The sequence below is a fragment of the Lepisosteus platostomus genome, chromosome 3, assembly GCF_059453375.1.
Source record: "Lepisosteus platostomus isolate fLepPlt1 chromosome 3, fLepPlt1.hap1, whole genome shotgun sequence".
In the NCBI taxonomy this organism is placed as follows: Eukaryota; Metazoa; Chordata; class Actinopteri; order Semionotiformes; family Lepisosteidae; genus Lepisosteus; species Lepisosteus platostomus.
The window spans coordinates 20909148-20932128 of record NC_142613.1 but is presented as its reverse complement, the minus strand read 5'-3'; the positions used below and the strand labels follow the sequence as shown (position 1 = coordinate 20932128).

Sequence of the window (22981 nt, the reverse complement as noted above, 5' to 3'; positions counted from 1 at the left end):
GTACAAATGGCATCAACAAAGAGCTTCTATTTTCCTTTCCAGCCATTATTTTGTGAATAAATCTCACTCTGACCTCAAAATAAAGGGGTTTCTCCGATTTGGGTGCTGTTGAGTAAAGTGGCAGCATGGTAGAAACATTTTGAGAAGACCAGACATCTATGGAAAGCAAATTGCCAGAATAGGTCCCAAGAGGCCCACACATAAAAAAAACAACCACAAAGATAACCTCTTGCAAGAAAGCAATAGGAATTACCACTTTTGCTGGAAGCTTTCTCACGAATCAGGAAAGTTGGACACTTACTGTACAAAGGCTGAGGCTGCTGATAATGATATATAAATGTACATGTATTGTTACTTTGTAATCCATTCATTATTAACCGCTTTTTCCAATTCAGGTCTACAAGGGAGCAGGAGCCTATCCTGTCAAGCAATAGGAATAAGGCGGACTTCAATCTGAGCGGGATTCACAGGGCAGACACTAAAACACACACACACACTCAAACCTAGGACAAAGTTTCCAGAAGCCAATTAGCCTACCGGTATGTTTTTAGCTTGTGGGAAGAAACCAGAGCACCTGTAGGAAGTTCACATGAACATGATGAGAACATGCAAACTCCACACAGATAATACTCCAGGTCCAGAACTGAAACTCAGGCCCCCATGGCTAAGAGCCAGCACTGCTAACCAGTGTACCTGTACAGTTTACTGTATTATGCTGACTTCCAAATTTTTTGTATTAATCATCCTGGAGATAGCCATCTGCTAAAAAACAATATAATGCAGTTATACTGTATGTATTCACTATTCTGCTCTCAGTTCTTTATCCATTTCAATATGTGTGCTACAGACTGCATGGGATGTCACATTCCCACAAGGACCACACACATCTAAAAAGAGCACAACAACATTTGAGTAGAAGACTATGGTATTTATAGGGAGAGGGGTCCACCATCCAGGCCTGCAGTTATCATCGGTAACTGTGGCGCTGTTGCTGGGAATTTTCCCCTGGTCATGATCTCTGACTATTAACGTCATGCTGCCCTTGGCTGAGCAATCCCAGGGGTCTGTGATGATGTCAGCAACACAGCCCCAGTGGAACCTTCGATTAACATTCAAGGGCAACTGGTGCAGAGCACTTAGGCTGTGAACTGCAGTCAGAAACAAAGTTAGGGATCAGAAGAGAAAGACAGAATGAGGCTAACAAGTTCTGGTTCAATCCCACAAACAGCTCTTCAGGTATAGGCAACGGCTTCAACCTCTACCTTCAATCCCCCCTTTAGTCACATGTCCACCATTTCATACACAAACCATACAGTTGTTATGTCTGGATATTTTTTGGGTTTGAATATGTAATTGTTACATACAAGATGTTATACAATATACTGTCTATATTATACCGTTTTATACATGTGTTGCAATTTCAAATATCACTTAGTTAAAACAAAATCTTTCGGTGTGTTATTAATATAAACCAGTCATCGCTAGTAGGAGATAAAAATAAACTCACATCTTTAAGCTCTATCTTTGAATTGCTGGACAACAGCTGATCAGTATCTGTTGAAAAGATTTGTACTCACAGACAAGACTGAAAAGGCCCTTGACATAAAACTTTTTTGTGAGTTAAAAGGAAAAAATCAGTTTCCAATATAATGGCAAGGCTATTAGGAAAAAGTTTTCCATTAGTAAGCACACCACAATATTTTGATGACTTAAATTGATCTTATACTGTAATGTTGCAGTCTATTAAAACTGGCCTTTCAGTAACTAATTACACCGATTTTATTTAAACACTGCCTGAGATATGAAATATTTAATAATTAGCTTGGTTTATGATCATCAGTAACTGCAAAGGGATGACTCAGAGCCCATTAGGAACAATAGAGGCTTTTCAAATGCAGCTTATCTCAGCCAAGCCTGTATGAAATACGGAGACAGTACTGCTGATGAAAATCAAAACCACACTGCCCAGTAACTCCAGGCGATAGACATCAATGAGGTCAGTACTGACCTCACAGAGAAACAAGTTCTGACCTTCTCTTTGCTTCAATGAGGAGGGAAAGGATATTTTAATGTCTTGTTCAATTTTTTAGGATCTCAGGCTAGATAAAAATGGATAAAAACATGTTTTCAGAACAGTCAGGGGTCAAAACTTAAAGGGTTGTGAGTGTACTCCAATAGATCATACCTCAGAAGGAGTGTAACTTTTCAGATAGTAAGGTGTGCTATGCTGTGTATTAACTCAATCACACAATTTGGAGCCCATTTTTCGTCTGTTTTGATTCTACCCAATAGAAAGCTACCGGGTAGTTGTTTGGAACTGTAACACTTTATTTGAACATAGCCAAATAATGGCTTCAAAATCTCCTCATAACTGCTGCGCAAGATGTTACAATCACGTGCATAACGATTTGTAAGGACATATGCAAATGACATAATATGTGCATAAGAGGTCATGATACTGTATTTGCTTTAGCATAATTTCTAGCACTTGGTTTGATGTGTAGCGGTTATGAAGGTGTTATGAACCCATGGCGGCGCGCATGGACGCAGAGGCTTCATTAGCTCTCAAACAATGATGCTTTTTGTTATTCTTATGTTTTTTGTCACGTTATTTACTCAAAACACTGATTACATGTTACTGTTTTTGCTATTGTGTTACTGTCTATTGTCTTATCTTCTGTCCTATTTATATAATGCACCTGAGTGACTAATGAGAAACACTTTTCATTATACTATGCACCTAAGTGTAAGTTTAATGACAATAAAGTTGAATTGAATTATGCTGCAACTTTCAAAGAAAGCGTCACCTTTGGAACTTGTGTTTGAGAACTGGAATGATGTTTTGATATAATTAAAGCTGGGCTTGTTGGTTATGGCAGCTCATAATGCTGACAGGTCCCAGTCTTAGTGATGGCAGCTAATAATCATACTCCTTTTCCACTCCTCACTCACACTCCCGCTGTGGCGCTTGCAGTAAACGCTCCGTGTCACAGAAAGCCTGGAAACTAGTCTACAACAACTCAGCACTCAGTGTTGTTATCACAAAGGTCGCTAGAGATAAAGGAGAAAGAGCTGGCAGGCCACAGACACAGCTTCACAAAATCACACCATCATGGTCCATAATAGCTAAAGGCAGATTTAATACATCACAAATATTTACACAGGCTAAGAAGCACCAAGCCAGTTCCGAGGAGAAGCTGAACCAAAACCGATGTTTCATTGCACAAAACTCCAAAAGGAAGCCCATTCAACAATGTAATTGGGGCCCCTTGGGGTGCCACACCATGATTCAGAGTCTGAGGCCAAATGAATCATCTTGTTCTCTAGCTAATTCCTTAACACCATCTTTTCAAATGTACCACATCAACTTACAAGGCTAGTTCTCTTATGGTGGAATATCAAATCAAGTAAAAGCATTCAATTATTATGTGAGCAGAGTACTGAATGACAATGAGGAATAAACATGCTCAGAAAATATGCTGGAAACACTAGAAGGAGTAGAGAACAAGGTGGTCATTCTCAGAAGATGCATTGAATATAACAATGAAAATGAAGGCAGACATTTTCGATTTAAATGTGCTGTCTAAACATAATGTGGAAATTGTTTACTAACTACAGTATTTGTACTAGAACACTAAAGAGCTCTTTGCACAGTTTTCACAAATAGTTTGAAGTATGGCAAAAGGCTGATAAATCTGAATTTCTTAGTGTTCATTAGTGTACATTTATTTGGATCAAGCTAATAAGACTACATCTTTCCAATGTAATTCAATGTACTTGAATGCACAATAATAAAAGTAAAGGGTGCCTTATGTTATCTGGAAAAATAGAAAAGGTTATTTCCCTAACCTTCCTGGGCACTGGTATTTGCCTCCTCCAAATGCCACAAAGCCTTCCAGGAAAACATTCTTTTCTAAATCGGCCTTCTTCCACCGTTCCTGTGGGAAGAAAAGTTAGAACTTTTGAACCAGACCTTTGTTGAATGTACTGTTATTTTACTGCTGCAGCTACTGGGGGTTTGAGCTGGTTCTTCAACCATGTTAGTTTGATACTAAGAGTATGATACTAAATGCTGTTGTCAAAACCAAAATTTAAAAATTTTCATATAACCTATCTGAGGTGAAACTAAGCATGTGAAAGAACACATATTTTCTGACTTCTTTCAAAATAATGACTTCCATTTCAAATAAAGATAATTACAGAGAAATGTATATGTAGTTCTAGACTTACAGTCTCTATCATCAATATCATCTGCTTATTACCTAACAATAATATCTTCCATTTACAGTGAATAAAACTGACAAAATAAGAATTTGAAAAGCACACAGACCTTTTTTTGTGGTAATAAACAAACATTCAAAAGCACTATTATCAATTCCCAACACATAAATTGTAAATGAAAATTTCTGAAGGTAAGCATCATGTTATTCTATCACACAGCAGAGACTTTTATTAAATTTGCATCATAACACAGTCAGGGAGCCTAAATCTATTTATGGCCTTCAAATGGCAAGTGGGATCTTGGCAATATGAAACTAATTAAAGTAATTATAAAATAGGAGGCAAAGTAGAGGCCAGGGAATGATTATTGAAAAGGAAAGATCTGGAATGCTCTCTGAATTGTCAGTGACGTCAGTCACAAGGACTTAGGTATCTCCTAACTTTTAGATTTTTAGTCAATCTTCTAAAACCGTAAGAAAGTTTATTTAGGGAACCCAGAGAAGCCTTTATAAACGATTGAAGTGGTTCAAGATTAGGCTAAGGTTAATTCCACGCTGAAAAACAGAAAGAAGAAACTCAACAAAAGAAGAAATGTTGTGTTTCTTTTTTTCTCCTTTGTAATGTGGAATTAACCTTTACTTGTTCTTTTATAAATGATATTGGATCACTTTCACATATCCATTATGTTTCTAATTTAAAAATGATTTAAAAACAGAAAATTCACTTCTCTGTTCGTTTAAGACATTGTTTATCATACCATCATTTTGAACAGTTAGAGCAGCAAAGTAATAAAGCCTAGCGACAATAATTATAACAAAAATCAACTGAAATGTAGTTTAAATCAGAAATATGCCAAAATGCTACTATTAAGGCTAATATTATCAGACAAATAAACAAAAAAAACTTCAACATGTTACAATAAAGCCTCATTTCAACTACAGAAAGAATAAGAATAATTGTATTAAGAATTTTTAGAACACAAAATATTCAATTCAATTAAGGCAATATTTCAATATATTGAAATATTGCCCCAGCGAAGACAAGAAAAGCCTTCCTGCAGAAGGTTTGACCACTGAGAGAGGCAGGCTTAAAACAGATTTGACAGCAGCTTCTCCATCCTTGGGAACATGTAAGAACATAAAAAACGAGAGGAGAGGAGGCCATTTTGACTTTCTAGCTCATTTGGTAATTCGTAGTTAATTGATCCAATTAAAGGATCTCACCCAGTATGTTCCATACTACTACAGGGCTTTAGTTAAAGAAGTGCTTCCAGTTTTTGGTTTTATTTTCCACTTGTGCCCTCTGGATTGTGTTTCACAGTAAAATGTACTTGAACATGAATGGCAGCCAAATGCAGTAGGAAGTACTGGAGTTTCTAATGACAGGAATGTCTCTGACTAGCTACTGTACAGTATGTCTCTCGCCCCTTGTCTACTTCTAGTCCAGCTACAGCTACAGACCTGAGGTGATCCATGTTGTTCACCTTTTTATCTGTGGTGGATCCTCCAGCGTTAACAGTGATTGGCACCAATAGGCAGATAAGGGTAAGTCAAACATACTTACAGGCTTGTATTCCTCTGGTTCGGGAAAGAACTTGGGATTCCTGTGAGCCCAAAATGGTGACAGCATTAACATGTCTCCTGCTGGGATGGTATAATTCTGAAAACAAGGCAAACAAATTGAGTGGACTGTGAATAAAATTTAATTTTAAGATGTAATTTACACAATACAGATGCCAACTCCCCAAAGCAATAGAAGAGCCTACACTGTAATTCCAAATAATATGTGATGAACAGTATAATTGCTCTATTTTTACCTCTAGAAAAAGGAAAGGGAAAAGGGAAAAAACAGAAAAAACCATCACTGAAATATCAAACAATCAAAATCCCTTGCTTTATTGTGTCTTGATAATTAGAATTGTAGAACCTATATATTTTAACAAACACATTTTACATATATTGCTACTGTATATATAAGTTGCCTATAAAATTATATAAATAACATAAAACATCCAATTGCTGAAAAATGTGAATTGACAGGTACTCAATCTTCAGAGATATTGAGAAAGTAAAGTCAGTGGATTATTTCTTGCTCAGGACCCATGAAAGTGAAACAAGGACGGATGGGCAAAAGCGGAAATTATGAGAAAGCACATTTAGGAGGGAAAACATGAGGCCCTTCTTCACACAAGGGGTTGTGGGAGTCTGGAACAAGCTGAGAAAAATCCAAGAAATCAAAGAGAAAATACTTGAATAAATAAGATACTAACAAGCAAAAGAGCATGATGGATTCTTCACATTTGTAACTTTCCTTATTCACTTATATTTTTATGAAACAACCCAAGGGATATAATAAGTAATTACGTCTTTTATGTATTTTAGTGCTCTCCCGGAACACAACGCCAAAGACAATGGGATCTCAAGAATCGGGACAGAGGAACCCCAGTATAAAGCCCAACATTCACTGAGAAGTACAGTACACTAAGTCTTCATTGACACTGGTTTCAACTAACAACAGCAGCAGTCATTGACTCCAGATTCTCATTACCCATTACGAATTATTATTGGTACTATACTCATTATTTGATCTGAATCTGTAGGTGAATTATCCCCATGAAAAATTTCTTATTGAATTCCACAACTTTCCTCCTAAAGTTCTAAGAAAGATACAGTATGTGCAAGTTTGGAGTGAGTTGCACAGTTTTGTTTTAAAGACAAATGTATAGGCTGGAGTGGCAACGTTCTAGTAGTGCCTGGATATGAAGTAAGGTTTATCCTTATTCCCACTTTTGGATATTTCTTCCAGCAGCGAGTCAGGTCAGGTTTGGCAAAGGCGGACACAACAGCTCCTGGGTGACTTTCTCTGTGCAGTATGTAAAGAACAGGAATTGGCATTCAGTCACATTCTTCCTTGCATGGTAGGTCATATGTTTACTGTGATACAGAAATATGCCTGTGGAAACAATGACTTTTGTCTTGTAAGAGGAAAGACAGAAGGAAAAAGTCCTTGGTAGACTGCTTCTAGGAAAAGTTCAGACCTGGGTTCCAGCTAGCCTGGTCCAGTGGACCTGGAGTCCAGCTAAGGCCTTGCATAGATGGCGACACAAACGGGATGCACAAGTCTATAAATTTAAAACTACTTTGAGCCCCACATCTCTTTGCACACTGACATATTGCTTGAGAAAGGTGCTGAGGTTTAAAGTTATTCCGGTTACCCAGTTCTGACATTCTCTTCTACAGTACCTTAGCCTGGCACAGGGACCACTTTTTACACAGAGATGTGGTCAAAGAATTTTCTGGGTGTAGCTCTCACCTCCAGAACATCCACATTCTCACTTGTATCAGAAACCTCCTACAATAACAGTTATTTGTAAACAGGTCAGTAGCTAGTAAAATAGGAAGGCGTTCTAACAAAAAACATTGCTTTTTATTTTTTTAAAATGTTTTCAAAATATTCTATTAAACCGACACTGTTTGCTAAGAATTACTTCTAAAAGAATCATTTTGCTTTAAACACTGGACAGGGGTATAATACTGTAATTCATACATTTCAACCTTTTCTCTAAAAACATACTGTATGAACTGTATCATTGTTCACTCTGTCACCGGGTACAGTAAGTTGTAATAATAAGCAAGCCTTTGGGTATTTCTCTTTAGTGCATGTGTTCAATAAAGTAAAAGATATTTCGTGTAATGTAGGTCCTGCTTCTCTGTGCTGGAAGGAAATTTTATACTGTAAGTGATTTAAAAATGTGAAAGCAACTGTACTTGAATCTGAAGTGGCCGAACCACCATTCTGGTTATGGCACCTGGGGCCCTTAGACGGATTGCTTCCAGAACACACTGCTTCAGGAATGGAAGCTGCTTCAGCTCCTCCTGGGACACAGTTGTCTTCCTTTTGTCTGTGAAAGAAAATCACATTAAAACAGTTCAACACCTGATCTGAAATTGATCACTTTCAGGACAGGTGGCATGGTGGTTGAATGGTGTGCACTGCTGTATCACAGTGCTGGAGCCCTGGGTTCAACTCCAGAACTGGGTACTATAGTATCTGTGTAGACTTTGTGTGGGTTTCCTCTTGGTGCTCTGTTTTCCTCCCACAAGTTAATTGATTTCTGTGAAGATTGCCCCTGGTGTGAGTGTTGGGGTCTGTATGTCCTGTGATGGAGTGACATCCTGTCCAGGGTCCTGCCTTGCACCTGTTGGAATAGGCTACCAGCTCCTCCATGACCCTGAATTGGTACAAATCTACCACAATCTCATTCTGTCTGTAATTGAATAAAATTTCTCAGAGTTTTTGTTGTTTCTGTTACTTCACTGAGGCTTAATTGCAGTTGCTTTTTGTCAGGTTTTGTGAGATTTACAGTTATTTGTGTTTTTTTTAAAAACACAACATGTTATTCACATTTTAGTAGAAAGGAAGATATATTTTCTTTCAAGCGCAACCACACAAATGGTCGATCAGATTAAAGGTAAGGAAGCAATGCAAAAAGCTAAAAAGCTGAATTCCCCTCAGCCAAAGTGGAACCAGTATCTCAGAGGTAAAGTGTTAATGTACTGTATGTATTAGCAACATTTTCTACTTACTAAAGTACTATTAAATACAATCAATTATGACTTTTAACATTCTAGGAGAGCTGCTTATAAAACTTGAACACTTTAATTTAGGTTTGTAATGTGTAACCAGGAGGACTAAAGAAAGGACTTCTAGGGTGGGAATTAGGTTCAGGGGGCACCATGATGGCCCAGTGCTTTGTTTTTTTTTGCCAGCCGACATACCACCCTGCAGCTCACAGTTGGTAGCCCACTGAAGTTAAGCTGGTGTGAGCCTGGTCAGTACCTTGATGGGAGACCTCCTGGGAAAAACTAAGGTTGCTGCTGAAAGAGGTGATAGTAGGACCAGTAGGGGAAACTCACCCTGCAGTCTGTGTGGGTCCTAATGCCCCTGTATAGTGACGGGGACACTATATTGTAAAAAGGCACCATACTTCAGATGAGACATAAAACTGAGGTCCTGACTCTCCATGGTCATTAAAAAATCCAGGGTTCTTCTAGAAAAGAGTAGGGTATTAACCCCTGTGTCCTGGCCAAATTTCCCCCTGGTTTTTAACAATCATGGACTCTAATAATCCCCATCTCTGAACTGGCTTCATCACTCTGTTCTCCTCCCTACTGATAGCTGATGTGTGGTGAGCGTTCTGGCGCACTCGGGCTGCCGTCACATCATCCAGGTAGATGCTGCACGTTGGTGGTGTGGGAGAGGAGTCCCCATTAGTTGTAAGGTGCTTTGAGCTGAGTGTCCATAAAGCACTGAACAGGTGTAAGGATTATTTATTATTGTATTTATTATTTATCTGCCGATGAGAAGATCATTTTTCTTATTTGTGATTGTGCTTTACTGTACTACACTAAAGCAAAAATACACTGGTGAAGCTATTCTGTTATGATAAAATTTTTAAACAAGTATTACCCTTAGATTGAAAAAAAAATCTCCTATAACAAAAACATTCAACTGCCTACTAGCTCCAATTCAAACAGGCAAGATTCTTTGTGAGAATCAAGTGCCATCTGCTGGAACAAAATTGAAATGTCATACTGTACAACAAAATAACCGGGAATGTGAAGATGAAACAAACTACAGTAACAGCTCCCTACCCCATAACCGGCTGGAGATTTATACTTCATTTGGTTACATGTTTCACTCAGTACAAGCGGAAATCTGTACCTTTCCCATTAAAGGCAACTGCAATCTCTTCCATGACAGTCTGATACACTGAAGGTTTGGACAGAATAAAGGCAAGTGACCAGAAGGAGATCTAGATCAAACAAAAACATGACAGAAATAGAAACATATCAACATAACCCTTTACTTGATAAAGGGAAAGACTGTAATAGTAACTATTTAAGTACTCAAATTCAACAGCAAATAACTCAATACATAAAAATATTGGAAATAAATTTGTGACCTACTGTAGTATCTTCCAAATCAAAGTGAAATAATAAAAGGAAATTAACCTGACAGTGGGCATCGAAACCTTTTTTCTCTTCATGGTGCAACATAGTACATTAAAAAAACACAAATTATTGAAATTCCGCTCCACTGGTGTTACTTTTCCATGGGTACAGTGGAGCAGTGGTTCTCAACCCTTGTCCTGGAGTAACACTGTCTGGTTTTTACTCTTCCTGAGCTCTTGATCACAGGCAAACTGATTTCATTTTTGTGTTTGGGACCTATTTTAAAATTTGCTTTCGGCTCTTAAAAGCCAAATTAGAATTTCTAACCGGTATCTACCCTGTCCCAATATCTGATCTTGTTACTTTTTTTTTCTTTCCAGAAACTGAGTAAACAAGTTACTGGAAAGCCAGTTGCCTGAAGCAATTTCATTTAGGCCATGGTTTTATTGTACTTTGTAGCTGCTTTCTTTCAAGAGAACAGAAGGTACCATATTTCAGAGTGAGGGGAATCAGAAACATTCTGGCACCTTCCTCTTCCTTCCCTTCCTCTAATCCACCTCTTCTACTTCTAAATCTGTAGGAGCCTGTGGCACCTCTTCCTCCTGAACAGCTTCCAACGTGTTGCTTGTTATGGAGTCCTCTTCAGTTTTGATTTTTTGTTACGTTGTTTGTGATGCCCTTGCAACATCCCTGTCTGTGCCAGTTAATCACAAATCGATCACCTACTGAGAGCTGTTGAGCCAGAATTAAAGGTGAGCAAGTTGAGGTAATTAAAGGTAAGGAACTTCTACAGAATGTGTCGAAGCTGCTGGAAACAGTATCCTCCAGGTCCGAAGCTGACCTTTTTAAACTCAGGACTGCAGAAACAAGTTAACCAAACGTCTGAATAAACAGGCAGATCAGTAAAGGTCAGGAATTAGCACTGATGAGCTTTGGAGCTCGGCTGGAACAAAACCCAACAGACAACAGTTTTCCAGGAAAAGGGCTGGGAGACACTTCCATAGAAGACCAACGGTGGCCAAATAAGTATTCTCTACTGACTGCAGGCCAGGCCCCAAAACCAGACATGGCTCGTTCAAACCAGGCCTCTGGCTTTGGCTAACTGAATGCTTAAGCACTGGGGAGAAACTAGCCAAACAATACCGTGTAATGGAACACTTAACACAACTAAAGGGGACAGCGGTCCACATTGGAGAAAGGATCCTTTCGCAGGAGGAGGATGGTGCAGAGCTCAGGGATGGTGATGAGAGACAGTGAGGCTGCAGGGGCAAGCAGGTAGGCGGCTGAAACAGGGCAAGCCAGTGAAGCAAGCCGGAGAAATGGCACTGCGCAGTCAGGCCTCCCCGCAGAAGAGCTGCAGTGGAAAACAGGCAAAAGCTCTGAGGGAGAATTCAGGCAGAACAGTGGAGCAGGCGGGAGATCAAAGCGCTGGAGAGATGAAACACGGTCAGGGAGGTCAGGGTCAAACACGGGAGACAAAACGAAGCCGAAGGAGAATCCAGGAATCAGGGTTATGAAACATAGCAGTGGGTCAAGCCCCACGGGATAGGATTACTAAGCATTGGAGGATATGCAAAGCACTGGGAAAATCTGCATAAGCACAGGAGAGACAATCGCCAGATCACAGAGCCAAGGCTAAGACCGAGCGCTGCAATATCGGCAAAGCGGGATAAAATAGCCTCACAGTACTAAGGTCCGGCCATTTAATTATGGGCCGGTGGCTTTGAAACTCTGCCCAACTGTGTTGTTATGGGAACAGGCAGATTGCTCTTTGGGTCACCTGAGATATATTTCAGCTTGCCAAGCCACAGTGATTTTCCAATGTGATTGAAAGTCTGTCTCGTATGTGTAATGAATACGCCCCTGCATATAACAGGGATCTCAGCCGCCCGGGCTGGGGGAGTTCTCCTTTAGCTCAGCTGGCAAGTTCCCTGTTGTGTGATGCCGGAGACCCCAGCTCACGCCCAGACAGCGAGGGATGAACTGGCAGGGCAGGAGCGGCAAGGGCGGAAACCACAAGAACCGTACATATGGTTTAGCTTTCCAATCAACTTCCAGAGCACCAGCAGGAGGAGGATGGCTGGACAATGCACCAAAGTGTGAAAGTTGTAGCTAAACTGACTTGATCAACAATTGATAATTATAGATTATGCTTCTTAATAAGCCCATACATCCATGTATTTTCTATCCGCTTAACTCAATTGAGGGGTGCAATGAAGCCAAAGCTTATCTGGACAAGCAACAGATGTAAGGCAGAATATACCCTGGATGGAAAAATCACAGGGCACGCACAGGCATAAACACACTCACACCAGGGCCAATTTTCCTGGAAGCCAATTAACTTTCCAATTTATCTTTGGACTGTAGGTAGAAAACAGAGTACGGGGCAAAAAAACACACAAACACAGGGAGAACAGGTCTGGAATTGAACCAGCACTGCGGGGCAGTAATACAAAACACTCCCCACACTGCAGCTCCAAACAAGTTCACCTGACTGGAACTTACCGGAATTGCGTTAGCCAGTGATGCCCAAAGCATGAGTAACCCATAATTTGGGAGATATCTATCAGTGATTGTAGTTACAAGATGTTGGAGCAACGTCTGTAAAAATAAATGAATTTAAGAACTAAAACCAGTCACTGCTTTAAAACAAGACTTTAAACTCCAGTTGGATTTTACTGTTTACAAAAACTGTTTGTTGTCATTGTCATCTTAGTTGAGGTATATAAAACTATAGCATTTTTTTAAAAAAGCACAATTAAAAGAAGGAAGAGAAAAATACATAACAAAAATGTGAAGTATTTCAATAATGTTAATTAAGAATTCCTTTCACTTATTTGGTGCTTTTCTGGACACTTTTCCGGACACAATAGTGACTAAAATCACATTATTAGCACAGAAACAAATAAAGCCATAGGAATTATTTGCAAGGAAGATAAGTGTAACATGGATATCATGGATAACATGGACAAAATGCCCAGACTGACAATAAGGACATTTGAATCATTCATGGAGAAGGGAGTATAACAGAGAAACTAAGGGGTGTTAATACAAAGGAACTGGAAACCTGCTTTTAATTTTGCAGCTTGTGTTGTTTTAAAGTTTGAGACATATAGTCTGGTTCCAGAAGGACATGTTGTCAGTTAGAGACCTCCAAGAAAAACCAAGTTGCGGCTGTAATGAAGTTGGTGAATCAATGTGTCTTTGCACCAGAATTGTCAACCCAATGGACTGGTATAGTGACAGTGGATATTGCACTATAGGAGATGCTGTCCCTTCTTTTTAGCATGAGACATTAAAACGAAGTTGTGGATGCTGTCCTTCAAGGTGCCATGGTACTGTTATCAAGAGTAGCGCTGTTTACAGCAGGGTTGTGGCTACTTAGGGACTACACAGGCAGGCCTCCCTAAATTTTTCCCTTTAATTCAATTGATGGAATTGTTTCTCACTTCTGAACCTGATCTGTTGTGAAGCAGCACTACTGTCATATATGTCAGGTGGATGTCATCCTATAGAGGTGAAATACTTTGAGATCCTTTAAAGATTCTTAATGTGAGCAATTATTATAAATACTTGGAAAAAGGGACCTTTAACAAGATCTGGAACAGATTTGGCATCATGGGTAAAGTTGCAACAGTTTTTGACAGATACAGTCATGCAGTTTACACTGAAAGCCAAGCATCAGAGGAGGAAACTGCATTCTATTCTGAAGAAAATTGGACTGTGTACTATATAAGCGTGACATAATGAAATGATATAATAATTATATTATGGTTTCATTGCCTGATGTGTAAAAACAAATTTAATAAAGAGAGTTCAAACAAAGGCACAATGTTTGTTATCATTAACTGCAAAATGCTACAATAATGTGTCAATATTGAAATATATTAGGAATGTGATATTTGCAATTGTGAATTAGTTCATATTATTATAAGTGACAGAAATATTGGAAGGGGGTAGGAGGAAATGGTAAAAATGCAGGTTAGAGCCTATTGATGTAGGTCTGACCTTAGAGCTTTTTTCTGCAGGGATGCTTGATTCTGCCTTAAGAATCATTTTGCCCAGAAGGGAAAGGAGCCACTGTTTTGATTTTGCCCACTTCCTGCAGAACAAAATAGGAAGGTCGACATTTTTAATGGATTTTTTTAATTCTGGAGCATGAAAAGTCTTGGGCCTCTGAGCTCCTGTACATCCTAACCCTAATTCCATGACTTTGGTACTTTATAGCGAGGAGTTAATTACAATAAAAGGACTATAAATATAACTGCTGGAGTTAGATTGCGTTAAAGGCACCAAATACAATTATGAATTATTAACAGTAGTTGCTTATTACTACTATTTATTATAACAATATGAGTGTGAATAAAAGCAGCATCACACATACTGTACCTACAGTATCTGTAACTTTGCATGTAACTTGCAAACATATTAAGGAGTTTTCAAAAAACAGAGAACAGGAAAAATTCCACAATGAAACAGAACATTCAAAGCCAGACTAGGAAAAATAATTATATGGGGTGTAAGTGCTGAGCTGCAACAAAAAGCTGCAGTCACACCGGCCATCCAGGTCTGTCCATAACCCTTGAGATAAAGTCCCTTTGGGGTACCGGCAGTGGACAGGTAACCACCTGCTAAGAGTGACCAGCTTTGTACTAACAGCAATTTCAATTACACATGCACCAAAAAAACTTTCAGACACCCGGGTTATCCTTACCAGAAGAAAATCCCAGGCAGCTGAGATCCATATTCAAAGCCTTCATCATATGTCTGGAATATGGTCTTAAACTCCTGTAAGTCTGAATGGCTTGCAGGAGAATTGTATTTGCCCAGAAGATTGCTCATTACAGCAGGGTACATAGCACTCCTGTGGAGAAAGGAAAAATGTTGTTTTTTATTTTGAAGTCAATATTTAGCAATACAGCCCAAATTCAGGACAGCCCTTGTTTTGGTAATAAGGTATGACCTCCTCCTAGACTTTCTTTAAAGTTTCTATTAAACAGCAGTCGTCTATCACAAATAATCTTAAATGGATCCTACACAAATAACCAAAGACTCACTTTTGTTTGACGATAATTTTGATAGCAATTCATAAAATTAATATTACAATATAAGATATATAAGATTAACATCCTCTTAATGGGCTGTACTTTTCTTAAATTCAGAAAGCGATCAGGATATTTAGGAAATCAGGAAAATAATGTCCTATTTTTAAAACATAATATGTGCTTTTAAAATGAATTTCAAACTATGCAGTACGTCCTGTGTAATGATGAGTCACATCCCTTTGCAATCAATTTTACATTACATAAATTACATAATATGCAACCATTCGGTATATCTGGTTGATTCTGATTAAGTCAAAGACACACCCCACAGCTACAGTGAGTCAGTGCATCCCAAGAAATTTGGTAAGGCAGAACAGATCACTCATAAATTTACTCAGTGTGGTGATAAACAAGACTATAATGAGGTGTGAAGCACTTTAACAGAGTAATCCAGTCAAATTAACAAGACTAATAAGCAAACTAAAAATAAAAAGCCTACATTTGAACTATTCTGTAATTTTGATTTTCATTCAAATCCATTGCCAGCTTTTTGTCCTTCACAACATTCATCTTGTGGAATCAGATTAGTTTCAAAGACAAGAATATCAATGCTATTACCTAACAAGGTCACACAGTTCTCCAGAGCTCCCAGTACCCAGAAGCTCCAGATGTTCATCAAATGCCTCAGACAGCTGGCTGGACAGCAAGGGCAGGTTGGACAGGATGAGTCTGCTCTTGATCAAAGTATTGCAGGCAGGGTGGAACTTTAAAAAGCTGTCTCTGCTTATAGAGGCTACATAAATGACAAAAACAAGACATTATATTCCTCTTATTGTTCTTCACTTGTTTGCGACTGTACTTCATCGGATGGTACAGTAGATTGATTCCCCATGCTGGATCTGGGCAGTATAGTGATGGCATTGAGTGAATTGGCTCTGATTTAAAAAATAAAGTCTCAGTTTCAATAATCCTAATGGAACACAATGGGCATGAAGAAAAGGCATGAGAGGCAGTGCTGTTGGCAAGTTTTATTTTGGGCCACCATATGCTTTTGAACAAATAAATGTAAATTTTCATGTATTTTAATCATATGCATAAAATGTCAAAATCTCAAGATAAATCAAAACCAGAAGACATCTAGTGAATATTTTCTTTTAAATCTACAAGTTGAATCTGGTAACACAAAGGATAACAATATCAACCTTAATTTGAATAACATTCAGTGGCAGTCAGTGGATGTGAAACATATAGGGTCAAATCACATTTTAAGAGAAGGTATATGTACTGAACATAAGAGTTCAGTACATTAGCTGCATCTTCTATGAAAAACTGAATCAAAACATCAAGCCACTTCATAAACAGACACAAAATGATTACAGAACTGCAGCACAATATTGTGTGACCACACACGTTTCCAAAAAGTTTAATTTTTTAGGGAGAAGTTGAACCCTGAACTCAAGTGAAGCCTGAACTGTGTCATTTGCTAACTGTAACCAGGACTAGTCATATTAATGCAGAACAAGCAAAGTACTACTGGATTAGGTGACTTGAGTCAGCCACAGTATCTTCATATTAACAAGCAACTGCAAGCCCTGTGAGGCCCCAGGAGAGCTTCTCAGCCTATGGCCTTTCCAATCTAATTCATTTCAGAATTACAGATAGCCCCTTAGATGCTATGCTGATTCTGCTGATTATCAATTAGATTATGAACTAGAATCATGAATCTTGGTCTTGAAGTACCCCTTTGCTGATTTTCATTCCAACTAGGACCTTAATGACCAGTGCTATTTGCTGCCAAGAATTGATCAGCTTGCATGTTTGGCTTTTTTGTGCCCTTAGGCCTTGTTTTTAAAAATACCCTAGTACAGTGGATCTTAATCCTGTTCCTAGGTAACCCCTATGTCCTCTGGTTTGTGCTCCAGCTGTGTTCTTAGTCACAGGCTTTATTTCAAGTTCCCATCTGAGGCCTTTTTCTAAAGTTGCTTTTGGCTCTTAGAAACCTGAATAAGATTTGTAATTATTAATATTTGCCTTGCTAATTAGTATGGTTCATGACTGCCCTCATTCAAGTGTGCTAGGTGAAATATAAACAACTGGACTGAAGCAGAATGAAACATACTGACTCACTGAGGGAGTTGTCAGATACAGTGTCATTCTCACCTGTGTCTATTCATCACCCATTAAGACATATTTCATCGGAGACAAGAGACCAAATTCCAAGGAAGCAAGTATAAGCAAGTTGAAGAGATATTGCATCATGTACTCAAATGAGGCCATTTTTGAAACCAACAACTGAGTGTGGAAAAACATCAATAACATCCAGCAAATCAGTTACAGCACTGGTGATTAAGGGCCCAGTTGGAAAAAAAAACAGCAGACACAAGGGCACTACAGTACCAGGACTGAGAACTGCTGCTCTAGATAATTAAGATGGCTGCTCTAAATTCTGAAATTCTGGACTGAAAGGGCTGTAACCTTATCTTACACTATGGTGAAATTAAACAAAATGCTCCTCATCCCTCATCCATTGGTATGAGGGTTTTAGTTCAAAGCCAAGGTGATCAACAAATGGAAATTTCAAAAATATCAACATAAGATTAATAAAAACGTTTATGCCAAATACAAAAGCTAGAAGCTTTGCTTTGGCACTCATTAATTAGTTTAATGTCATACCTGTGTGCTGGACAGGAGCTTGAACCGCCTGCTCAAAATCCACATCCTTCGATGTAAAAAATGTCTGAAAATCTTCATGTAGAGTTACAAAGGTAAGTCGCTTTCCAGCAGCAATAATAGTGAAGACTGGTCCATACTGATATAAAATAAGGGAAATGAGAAGGTGGCTTATGTTCATACCTAATCAAAATCAGTTTTTTACATTAGCCTAAAAATGTGGCACAATATATTGATACTTTTGAAACGATTACTTTCATAACAGATTATATTGTGATACCCTAACATTTTATATTGCTTTTTTAATTATGGACCAATTATGGACTTTAAGAAATAATGTTATGTTTAATGATTGTGATGATCACAGTTACAGATTTTAACCAATTCTTATATCACTTTTTATGTATATGGAGAGTACAATCGTTTCAGGAGAAACACCACCTCCTAATTCATTTTCTATTTAGTGTACATCACAGAAAAGAACATCTGGTCAAGTGAGGAATGTGCTTGTCTTTATTGACTTAGTGTAACTGTATGACAAATGACTTCTGACCAGAATCACAGTATCACTATAAAAAGAACTGTAAACCTAACCAGATTTTAGAAATTCTGTAGCACGGCAGATGGTCTCTTCATTTTTACGATTTGCAAATACTGCTATTAACTTTACTATTTATTTCTAAGGTGTTTGCAAAACATGACAGTACATACAGTATGTACAGGTAGCCCTACTAAAATTATTCAAGTCTTTATTTCTGCATTCAGTTACAACATTCAAACATTAAACCATGTATTTTTTAAGAAAACATAACCTTAGAGTGCTTCTGTTACTCAGATCAGAGGTCATTTGTCATGAATATTGCTACCTTTGCATGAACCTCCAATAAAAGTAGAATTTTGTGAAATGTCTTTTCAATGAGGAAAAAATAGGATCCACTTTTCTTTATACTTAAGAATTTATCCAAATATCTTTCTATGGAATTTGATCCTAACCATGAGTACAATTCCAGACTAAATGCCCCTAAAGGCCATCAAACAGCCTCTACTCCTTGTATGTAGACACAGCAGGTAATACATATATTATTGTATTATTCAATAATTGGCAAAGGCTTGAGAATTTCACGTTCTTATATGGCTGTTCTTAGGGTTTATGATTGGTATAAATAGAGTTTGTGGGGGCAATGTGGTTTTGTGTTTCCTCCTTTCTTTAGGTACAGTAGTATGCTCCTGTGGTACCTGTAAGGAGGAACTGGTTCTGAAACTTGTTCTGGTAAATGCCATTGTGTTTAAATTGGTACTCCTCTGACCATTGTAAAAGATAAAGTATTCTAAATTGACGCATCTGATTAAATGAATGAGGTTAAAGTTACATTAATTGTGCTGTATTTTTTTTCTCACTCTTCCTATGGCATCACAAATGATGTCCCTTCATGCTACACTGGGTGGGAAGCATTTCAATCAAGAGTCTCTTTTGAAGGAGCTCTCCATGTGTGATGAAGCAAGCTCTTGTAGCAAAAAGTAACATTTTCTGTGACAAAGTAGGGCTAATGATGACCCAGGCTTTGGACCTGTTCAAAGTGGCAATGTGTGAGAACAGCACAGTCCTTCACTGTCTCAGGCAGGACTTCACTCAAGTTACAACTGAAAACAGCACTGTCAGGTTAAAAAAGTTGGTCACCCTTCCAAATGGTTGAAAAAGTTCAGGACAAGTTAAATGACCTTGAGGTCAAATCACCTTGTTGCCATGTCTAACTGGTTAGTCTGCCTGAGAGTCCTTAAGATGATGATCTTTCCCATTACTTGTGGAAGATGCTTGCTAGTGTACAGTAATTCCTGGTTTCTCCTCAGCGTTGATTTAGGTTAATCATTAACAGATCCCACATATTTATCATGGCTTTCCAACTGGATTTGTCAAACCTTAAACACAGATCAAGTGTTTACATTATATAGATCCATAGTGATGGAGTGCCTGGAAACCCTGACTCTTAGAAATGAATCTCCTTAGTTTCTTTGTGGATTCTTCTCTGCCAGTGTTGGCCGACCACAAAGCTTTCCCTGTGGTCAGAACCAGACTCAAATGAGGATGCCCTTTTCCTGCACATCTCCCCACAGTGCATGTAACGTACAGTTCTTTCCGGACCCTATGCGGACGACACAATCCGAAATAGGTCGGAACCGGCAAGGGGAACAGGAACAAAGACTTAAAACCATGACGGAGCCAGACTCGTCAGGACCCGGGCTCACACGATACGGAAATCAGATGCAGAGCCCTGAACTGACTGAGTGTCTGGCTTTTAAGGGGAGCGGGAAGGAGGCTGGAACAAGGGGCAGGTGCACAGAATAAGTCCAAAGTGAAAAGAGCCAGAGCGCCCTTAAGGAGGAGGGACTACAATCATGACACTGCAGGACTGCAGGACCCAGAGAATGGAGTAGGAGAGACCTTCGCTATGGTCGTGTCATAAATGCTGCACTAAGTCCTATGTCCTTCCTCTAAGTCTGCACTTCTGTGATGTAGAGCAAGTGTCGTCTTAATGTGTGCAAGTATTCAAGGGTGCACCGTTATAAAAAGGGTAATGGGACACCCTCATGTGACATTACTCATTGGTTACACAGCTCACAGTCAGAATGCTTTTTGTTGTTGCTCCTTTCGCTCTGCTTCTTTTAACAGTGGCTGTTAAAGTGCAGGATGGCTGGGTTTTTTTTTCTTAATTTGATTAAATTGAATTTCATCTCATCAGTTCTTTCACAAATGTAGTGACACAATGTTTTCATTCATGTTAAGCAGGCTTTACGGAAAATGAGAGAAATAAATGAAATAAGGAAGACTTTATTACTGCTTTGTTTATTCAAGGCTATTAAATACATTTCACTCATCTGTTGCTGTACCAGAAAAAAAAAAGTATGACAAACATACTGTAACATGTTTTTTCATGTTCAACAGGATTCTTTCAAAGGATTCTTTGACTAAATTTAAACTTGGCAATACCTCTGTTTTTTCAAAGCTTTGTACTATGAAATGTCTTTCCATATACAAAATACACCACAGGTAAACAAATATTTTGCAATGAATTTCGGGTAACTCCCTTCAGGTATTGTGAGAAGGGTGCACAAAGGGGCCATCAAGGGAGCTCGTAGGCACCCCTGTGAAACCAAATTACAAATAGGACACCCTAGCCCTTGCAGACCCAAGTGGGAATGGGGTTATGAAGGGCATGAGGCTGCAAGTGTACATATGATGACACGGCTTGTGATCCACTTACAGACCTCTTCACCATAGTTTAGAGCAATGCTACCTGGCTACCACAGAAGAACACTGTGCTTTTGATTAATTTTTAATTTGTCTTTCTCTTCTGGTGTCAAGTGAAGTTAACCTTTGATATGCCATGAGGCGTTTAGATGAAGGCTATTTGGGTTAGCCCTGAAGAGAAGTCTGTTTCTGATTAATTCAGACTGACATCACGGTGTGTAAAAACGTGTGTGTAAATGTCACGCATCCATGCCCAAGAAGGTGACTAGACTACATGCTGTTATGACGCGGCAAGCCGATGGAGACAGCCTCATCCTGTTGACCAGCTGATGATTTCAAGTGCAGCTGCCCAGTGAGGGCTCAGGAGAAAGTCAGGAGCAGAAGGAGACAGCCAAAGTGGGTAGGTGCCTGGAGACTGGCGGAGATTGCTCACGCGGAAAGAGGACGGGGGGAGATACTGAATGATGGTGATTAGGATCTGACAGGACGGGAGGCGCGTCCAACTATCCGAGCAGATGCAGACACGGGGACTGCACCACCATACAGGATTCTTACAGGGAACCGTGCTACTGGTCGGGTGCTCAGCATGAGACGAGGTTAGCTTTGCGAAATGCACTACCTTGGTCAGAAGCAGCTCAATGACAGAGCACAGGATCAGTCGCAGAACAGGGTTTGAGTAGGGTGACCTGATGAATGAAGCACCTGTTAATTGGATGAGAGGGCTGGAACAACTGCCCCTAGAGGAATGTGGCTTCCCGTGGGAATGTACCTGGTTTCTGAGGAAACTGAGGGCTGTGAACTCTGACGCACCCAGGTACACATACTGTACAAGATAAAATACAATTTCTGTCTAAAATACAGAGTTTAACTGCTTGTTAATTCTTCCATGATCTTATAAAGACAAGGATAGAAATAGAAATCTATAGCACTGAGAATCTGACATACAGTACTGTATAACTTCTTTTAAAAATGGATAATTTTGTTTCAGAATCACCAGAGACTTTCAGACTATGAAACCTGACTGATTTGTGTCTAGTCACTGAAAATGTTTTCCTTGATTAATGTTATAATGTTATACACTACCTGGAGCACAGTTTGCAGGGAGTAAGCTAATTCACACAAATATTTTATGTTGGACACGAATCAAACGTATGGTAACTGGTACCGCAAAGACATTTAAAAAAAATTGCAAATGAACTGTATTAGACTAAAGTAATTAAATACCTAAGTACATTAGACGGGCATCGCACTTTCATCAATGTAATGCATACACAGGTCACGTTCATGTCATTCTGGGTGATGGTGTTTGGTTGAATTAGACTGAATTTTGAAATAATAAGGCTATGATGGCATAATATATAATAAGGTCATATTGTAAAGTGTAAAAGTTAAACAGTACAAAATACTTGCAGTGTTTTCTATTCGCGCAGAGCAAGACTTGTCAGATTTTAAAATGACACATATGATTTCGGAAAAACAAAAATTACCTTGTCTCTTGCTTCAGCTATGAAATTCAGTGGTGCTTTGCCGAACTCGAAGGCAGCACCGATCCACGGAATCCATCCTCTAATAACTGGGGGGTAGTTCTGGTTTCTTTGGAGGTATAGAAAGTACAAGGAGAACAAAACTATCAACACGGACAGAAAAAGTATTACAAAATCCATCGCGCCTCATAGGTGTCCCAGCAACAGTTAAGTAGCTCCTATAATTCTTTTTATAAAGTGACTAGTGTACAGTCATTTTAATTTATTCAACAGAGGCATCAGGATACCAACACTCTACTCATCTGCTCCAACCAGCAGAAAGCAAGGCGGAGTTCTCCTTCTTTACTATGCAGGTAGGGA

General features: G+C 39.0%; 1 protein-coding gene across 1 annotated transcript in view; it reads right to left on the bottom strand.

The window, feature by feature from the left end:
• cyp39a1 (cytochrome P450, family 39, subfamily A, polypeptide 1) overlaps positions 1 to 22931 on the bottom strand; it is a 28583-nt gene extending 5652 nt beyond the window's left edge. The window contains exons 1-10 of the mRNA XM_088624922.1: positions 22625 to 22931; positions 17894 to 18029; positions 15839 to 16013; positions 14890 to 15039; positions 14184 to 14277; positions 12681 to 12776; positions 9946 to 10036; positions 7989 to 8122; positions 5785 to 5880; positions 3850 to 3938 (exon numbers count right to left, since the gene is read on the bottom strand). Coding sequence (XP_088481048.1) covers positions 3850 to 3938; positions 5785 to 5880; positions 7989 to 8122; positions 9946 to 10036; positions 12681 to 12776; positions 14184 to 14277; positions 14890 to 15039; positions 15839 to 16013; positions 17894 to 18029; positions 22625 to 22801 — 1238 coding nt within the window. The 5' untranslated portion in view covers positions 22802 to 22931. The remainder of the gene's footprint in view (positions 1 to 3849; positions 3939 to 5784; positions 5881 to 7988; positions 8123 to 9945; positions 10037 to 12680; positions 12777 to 14183; positions 14278 to 14889; positions 15040 to 15838; positions 16014 to 17893; positions 18030 to 22624) is intronic.
• Positions 22932 to 22981: the final 50 nt, after the last annotated feature.